The sequence below is a fragment of the Castor canadensis genome, chromosome 6, assembly GCF_047511655.1.
Source record: "Castor canadensis chromosome 6, mCasCan1.hap1v2, whole genome shotgun sequence".
NCBI lineage: Eukaryota > Metazoa > Chordata > Mammalia > Rodentia > Castoridae > Castor > Castor canadensis.
The window spans coordinates 174932615-174939419 of record NC_133391.1 but is presented as its reverse complement, the minus strand read 5'-3'; the positions used below and the strand labels follow the sequence as shown (position 1 = coordinate 174939419).

The 6805-nt window shown below is 57.5% G+C and overlaps 1 protein-coding gene across 1 annotated transcript; it reads left to right on the top strand.

Moving 5' to 3' along the window:
• Nucleotides 1-734: 734 nt before the first annotated feature.
• Irx1 (iroquois homeobox 1) lies at nucleotides 735-6138 on the top strand. Its single transcript, XM_020154657.2, has 4 exons — nucleotides 735-1071; nucleotides 3993-5028; nucleotides 5335-5407; nucleotides 5699-6138. The coding sequence occupies exons 1-4, from the start codon at nucleotides 796-798 to the stop codon at nucleotides 5754-5756; spliced, it is 1443 nt and encodes a 480-aa protein (XP_020010246.2). The 5' UTR covers nucleotides 735-795; the 3' UTR covers nucleotides 5757-6138.
• The last annotated feature ends 667 nt before the right edge of the window (nucleotides 6139-6805 follow it).

The window sequence follows — 6805 nt, the reverse complement described above, 5'->3', positions numbered from 1 at the left end:
AGATGATCTGTTGATACCCACTGGAGGCATGGGGACGCCACGCCACGCGTCGGAGGTGTCATGGCACGCCGGTTTATCCGCGCAGGGAAGGCGCCTGGGTGCCCTTCTGCCGAAGATGTCGGGTGAGGCATCTCAGCTCCAGCCTCTGAGGAGAGGCCATTGGCTACTGGCTGTCACCCTTGCCCCGGCCGGCCCCATTCCCCGCCGCCCGACAGAAAAGCAGTCGCCAAGTTGTTTTTGTTAAAAAAGGGACACACCTCGGATGCAAAACCGGGTGTCAGACAGCTATAAACCAATGTCGACAGGTTGTCAGACAGCTGCGGGGGCAGCTCGGGAAGGAGCCTTCGGCCTCGGGACCCGCACGGGCCGCTGAGCCGCGCGCGCCCACAGCAGGAGGAGGTGGCCGGGCCGGCGCGGGGCACCACGTGCTCGCCGGGAGGGGCTGGAGCGGCCGGCGAGGGCGGGCGGGAGGCAGGGAGGGGGCGGGAGGGGAGGCAGGGGCGGGGCCTGCGCTCAAGGGGATGCCAATCAAAGTATCAACTTCAAATTGTGTCTGAAAGCCCCGCCGCCGAGCGGAGGGCGGCCGCCGCAGTCGGCGCGCGATCGCGGATCCGGGCGCAGCCGGGAGCCGGGCGCCAGCGAGCACCGGGCCGAGGAGCAGCGACGGGCCCCCGCCCCGGGGCCGGCCGTCCTCTCCCGCCCGCGCCGGGTCCCCTCCAGCCCCCCCGCCCGCCTCCGCCTCCCTCTCCCGCCCTTTAATATTTGCCGGCCGCCGCCGCCGCGGAGTCCGCGGACATGTCCTTCCCGCAGCTGGGCTATCCGCAGTACCTTAGCGCCGCGGGACCGGGCGCCTACGGCGGCGAGCGCCCCGGGGTGCTGGCTGCGGCCGCGGCTGCTGCGGCCGCCGCCTCGTCGGGCCGGCCCGGGGCGGCGGAGCTGGGCGCGGGCGCTGGCGCGGCCGCGGTCACCTCGGTGTTGGGCATGTACGCCGCGGCCGGACCGTACGCGGGCGCGCCCAACTACAGCGCCTTCCTGCCCTACGCCGCGGATCTCAGCCTCTTCTCGCAGATGGTAAGTGCGCCCGCCCCGCAGCGCCCTCCTCGCCTTCGGCCACCTTCGGATCCACGCGCCTGGGGGCCCGGGGCAGGGGTGGCGGGACGCGCGGGAGGGACGGAGGACGGCTGGACCCGGCCCAGGCTAGGAGCGGGAAAGGTCGTCCTGATGGGTTCGGGGCGGCGCAGGCCGCGCCCCCTAGGGACTCCCGAGCGCGGAGAGGCCCGGTGGTGACCGCAGGGCTGTCTTGGCTGGGGAGGCGGAAGACCGGAGCCGGAGGAGGATCGCGCGGGAGTGGAGAAAGGCCGTAGGAGCAGGCCCAAGAGCGCGGCTCGCTCGCGGTTCACGGCAAACTCGCCCTGCGCGGCCTGGGCACCAGGGCAGGGCCCACGGGGCTCCGGCAGCCCGGCCCAGTTTACCAGGATTCCCCTCTCCGGCCCGCGGGCCTTGTCCGCGCGGCCTCTTTAGTTTCTAAACTGGGCCCAAGAAGAGTGGATTTTTCTCCCTCTTTGGGAATGCGGGGATAGTTGCCCCCGAGTTTGCCGCAGGGAACCCTTCAAAGGCTAGTATAGTCGGTCAAATAGTCCAGGCAATAGGTATGGGCGGAATGCAGAGGTCTCTTCCTGGTGTGTGTGTGTGTGTGTGAATTCGAGATTTAAAGAAATTAAGTAGAAATAAATGATGGCGTCTGAAACGGTTTTTGCTTTTAGTTGTATAAGTTGCTAAAGTTTCCATTTGATTTGCACTGGAAGAAAAGCACGTTTCTTTCCCAGTTACATAATGGTGGATTAAAAAAATCAGTGTCCCTGGACTTAAATAAATGGTGTCCTCTCACTCTCCTGCCTCAGTGGGTGTCAGATGGGGGAGGGGGTGCAAATTTAATTCTCCGCGGGGGCACCGGTCGGTCCGTCCGTCCAGATGATCCATTTTCCTCGGTCTGACTGCAAGGTCAGGGCTGCTTAAACTTCGGGCGGCTGGTGAATTGCGAGGTGGGCGCGGGGGTCGGGGCCCTCAGCTGCCTTGCCGCCCGCTGGGTAACGCAATTTCCACGCATCTCCGAGTTATCCTTATCCTTACTGCCAAAGAACGGCCTAAATACCCGCCTACCGTGCACGAGCAGAGCAGCGGGCTCTTCTCCTGCAACTTTTCTTGTACTTTTGAAAGAAAGCCTGTTTCTCCGAAATCGGCCGCAGCTGCCTTTCAGATCGCTCGCTACCCAGGAACCTCAGCCCCCATTCTGTTCAGGCCCGGGGGATGCCCGGGAAGCGATGAGAGATTTACAAGGTGTCCTTTCAAAAAGAATTCCCAGCAGAGACAAGGCCGAAATGTCTTCTTTACAATTACAACCAAAATAATTTGAAAAGCGCAGAGTCCGTTTTGCAAAGACTAGGCAAAAAACGAATTCTGGCCACAGGGACGTTTCTGTGTGGCCTCACTCACCGAACTAATTAGTCAAAGAAATCTGCTCTTTGCAACTTTTAGAGTCCCGGAGTCCTCCTTTGCTAGCATAGCCACTGGATGAGTTTCTAAATGGAGGATGGATTTTTTTTTTTTAACAGAAATTTTGAATACAGATGTAAGCCATTTGGGAGCCCTGCGTGTGTGCTTGTGGGGGAGGGGGAGCTGTGAGGGTCTCTGCTCCCATTGTGGTGAGGTGGGAAGGGCAGTGCTGGATGTTTGCTTTTTCTTTCTCTTTCTTTTTTTTTTTCACTAAAGGGAAAATAGGTAAAAACTCTCCCCCAAGGTATTTGTGTTACCTCCAGGTTTCCTGCCGGTTCTTGGACAGAAAGCTTAAACTCAAAACTCCCACTCCAGGCCTAGGTTTCCAAGCCTTTGGAAGTCAAAAGATAAAATTGTGAGTGAGCGTCTGTCTGGGCAATTTATGGTAATAATGAGGCCTAATGAGGTTGTTAGAAAGATAAAATGTTATTTACCAAAAAACCTGATGGGATAATTTGACTTGCTGTGTTTTACTACTGATGATAAAAAGAATATTGATTGCAAATAAATCACAGCTTCTAAATGCCTGCAAACAGTTTGTGTTTGCTCGCTCCAGATCAAAGTCAAACTTAAGAGATAAAGTAACCAAAAGAGGCCCAGGAAACTGAACCGCTTCCCCTTCTCACAGCCGGCTGCTGGGGGTGGGGGGGTGGCCTGGCATTAATAGTTTACCGGATAAAGCCCCCCTTTTGTATTTAAAAAAAAACAAACAAACGGTGTTTTTGCGATTGTTGTTGCTGATGGCCAGGATTAAAATTTTAAATTACCTGTCACCACCACCGACCCTTTAAGTGTGGGCAAACCATTATATGCAGATTATTTTGGGAGGTAAAAGGAACTTGCTTTCGTTTTAAATTACTGGCGGATTAGACCTGAAGAAAACCAGGGATGGCTTATTTTGATTGACCTCTTCGGGGCGGAAGGGGTGGAGGGTTGGAGTTCTGGGTTCTTCACGTTTTGAGAAACTGTTACATCAACCTTGTTAAAAGGTTTTCACCTCTAGCTAGCGGGTAAGATAAACTTGGAAATCCGATTGCCTGGAAGGGATGGTGGTGGTGGGAACCAGCTCGGCCTAGGGAAATTCCAGGGGGCCACTTCTGGTGCTGCGCTTTTGGAAGTGCACTGCTTCCAGAAGTTTTTCTAGAGTGACCAAAAACATTTCCACGATGAGATGAGTTTAAGCACAGTTTGTGGGGTCGGCCCTTGACTCTGAGCCCCCTTCTTCCCCAGAAGTGGATTGGGGGCCCTCCTGTGTTGGGGAACATACCAAGGCCCTGCGAACTGCTTAGGAGTTCCCCAGTGGATCGGGTGTCAGAGAAGGCCCCGGAACCCACAAGAGCGGCTGCCCCAGACTTTACTAGCTTGGGGAACTCATCTCTCCCTCTCTTTTTCTCTCTCCACCTCCATCCTCTCTCTTTGTTGCTCTGCCACGGCTGCAGGGCTCGCAGTATGAACTCAAGGACAACCCTGGGGTGCATCCTGCCACCTTTGCAGCCCACACGGCGCCGGCCTATTACCCATATGGCCAGTTTCAATACGGGGATCCCGGGCGGCCCAAGAACGCCACGCGCGAGAGCACCAGCACGCTCAAGGCCTGGCTCAACGAGCACCGCAAGAACCCCTACCCCACCAAGGGCGAGAAGATCATGCTGGCCATCATCACCAAGATGACCCTCACGCAGGTCTCCACCTGGTTCGCCAACGCGCGCCGGCGCCTCAAGAAGGAGAACAAGGTGACATGGGGAGCGCGCAGCAAAGACCAGGAGGACGGCGCCCTCTTCGGCAGCGACACCGAAGGCGACCCCGAGAAGGCCGAGGACGACGAGGAGATTGATCTGGAGAGCATCGACATTGACAAGATCGACGAGCATGATGGCGACCAGAGCAACGAGGACGAGGAGGACAAGACCGAGGCGCCTCGCGCGCCCACAGCCCCTACCTCGCTAGCCCGGGATCAGAGCTCGCCACTGTCAGCCGCCGACGTGCTCAAGCCCCAAGACTCGCCCTTGGGCCTGGCCAAGGAGGTCCCAGAGCCCGGCAGCACGCGCCTGCTGAGCCCTGGCGCCGCGACAGTCGGCCTACAGGGCGCGCCGCACAGCAAACCCAAGATCTGGTCGCTGGCTGAGACCGCTACGAGCCCCGACGGCGCGCCCAAAGCGTCTCCTCCGCCGCCCGCGAACCACCCCGGCGCACACGGGCCACCCACAGGCGCGCCGCTGCAACACCCTGCTTTTCTGCCCAGCCACGGACTGTACACCTGCCACATCGGCAAGTTCTCCAACTGGACCAACGGCGCGTTCCTCGCACAGGGTTCGCTGCTGAACATGCGCTCCTTTCTGGGCGTTAGCGCGCCCCACGCCGCACCCCATGGTCCTCATCTGCCTGCGCCACCACCTCCGCAGCCGCCGGTCGCGGGTGCCACTGGTGGGCTCCATGTTGACAAGGCCTCGACCCGTAGCAGCCCTGCACTCCCAGGTATTGTGCCAAAGGGCCCTATCCCCTTGATCCAGGCTGGGAATACAGAGACCTGGAGAGAGGTGGGTTTGGGGGTGGAGGCAGGGGTGGATTAATGAGGGGACCTAGGTCGAAGCCCTAGGGTCTCTCCAGTGAGTGGTGGTCTGTCGGAGGGCCTGCCTCTGTTGAGGGAGAGCAGAAAACGTTTTTCTAGGTAACTTACCTGAGCCCAGGAACGGAATCGACGGGGAGGAGGGTGCTTTGAACCAGTGCGTCCCAACGCTGGTCTCCCTTTCCTAACCCTTTGCCTCTTCTGCTCCCTCGCAGAGAGAGACCTCATCCCCAGGCCGGATTCGCCCGCACAGCAGTTAAAATCACCCTTCCAGCCAGTACGGGACAAGTGAGTGCTGTTTGCTTTTACCCTGGGGCGGGGTGGAGCTGGGGGGTTGACTGGGCCGTGGCGGCGCTGGGCACTGCAGCGGTGGGGGTCGCGCAGTCTTTATTGGAGGGACTCAATCCGCCAGCTCTGAGCGCGCCGCGCAAGCAGAGTAGACGAGAGTTTCTCCCCAGCCGGGAGCCGCGCGGGCTGCGACCCCGCCTCCTCCGGTTGTGCTGGTAGAAGCGGCGACGCGGTGGCTCAGCGTCCATCCACTGACATTGCTCCTGTCTTGTCTCGCTGTTTCCCATGCAGTTCGCTGGCCCCGCAGGAGGGAACGCCACGGATCCTAGCAGCCCTCCCGTCTGCCTGATTAAGGGTCGTCTTTTACTTTTGCGGGGGGAGGGGGGAGGAGTTGGGGAGGGAGGGATGAGGGAGGAATTAAGACAAATATTTCAGACTGGTGTACAGGACAAATATGACGACGACGTCAATGACTCTCATCCATCGCTTTCTGCAGAAAGGGGCTCATCCAGCCCGAGCTCGCGTACAGGCGGCCAGGCCTCTGCTTGCAGCTCGGGTGGCTGTCACCACTCTCGGGTTGATTACCCGAATTGGCAAATGCCTCCACGTGCTTGTGTTTTCTGTTTCTTTGTTTTTACTTTCTGTATATAGAGTGATTTCAGATTGTAAATAGCGCGTCAGCAAACTTGTCTAAATCATATATTTTTGTCTAATAAACTAAATGAAATGAAGCCCGGTGCTCTTGCTGCTGTGTGGTGCGTGAATGTGTGCGTGCGTGCGCACGCGCGAGTGTGCGGTGTACCTGGAGACTCCTCGGGAGGAGGGCCAAGCTGGTGTTTCAAACGCAGTCTTTTGGTTGTGGTGGTGGGGTTGTTGAATTTGTTACTGTTGTTTCTAGTTTATTTTATTGTTGACATTTTTTTCCCCAACGCTTGCACAAGCATTTTTATCTGGGGCAGCCTTTCTCAGGGCGTAAAACGTTCAATTTTAGGCAGCTCACAAAACAGTATTTGAAAGTGGATTTTAAAAATGGGAGGAAATTGACGAGAATTTCCAATCACATCCCCAAAGAGAACTTCAGATTCAAAATCAATTGCTAACTAGTTGAACAGTGTATGTTAGAGTGAGATCGTCTTCTGGGTAGAACGTGGAAGCAGTGGAGTATGAAATAATGTTTTAAATGTATTTTGTAGTTACTCGGTTGTGTATCATAGGGAAATTGGAAGGCTCTTTTAAGGTTCCCGCATGGAAGGGAAGGGGTGCGGTTCCGGGGTGCTCTGGTGTGTATGCCAGGGGGCCACGGCGGCTGTGGGTTGCGAAGAGAGGAGGGACTTTGATCTGCCAGGACACTTGGTTAAACCTCAGTGTCCCCAGTCTGCGTCTTTACCCCAAGATCGC

Excerpts from the sequence above, each read along its gene's own strand:
- Irx1 (XM_020154657.2), top strand. The coding sequence starts at position 796 with ATGTCCTTCCCGCAGCTGGGCTATCCGCAGTACCTTAGCGCCGCGGGA. Across the intron at positions 5,029-5,334 it reads TAGCAGCCCTGCACTCCCAG|AGAGAGACCTCATCCCCAGG; the intron begins GTATTGTGCCAA and ends GCTCCCTCGCAG. Across the intron at positions 5,408-5,698 it reads TTCCAGCCAGTACGGGACAA|TTCGCTGGCCCCGCAGGAGG; the intron begins GTGAGTGCTGTT and ends TTTCCCATGCAG.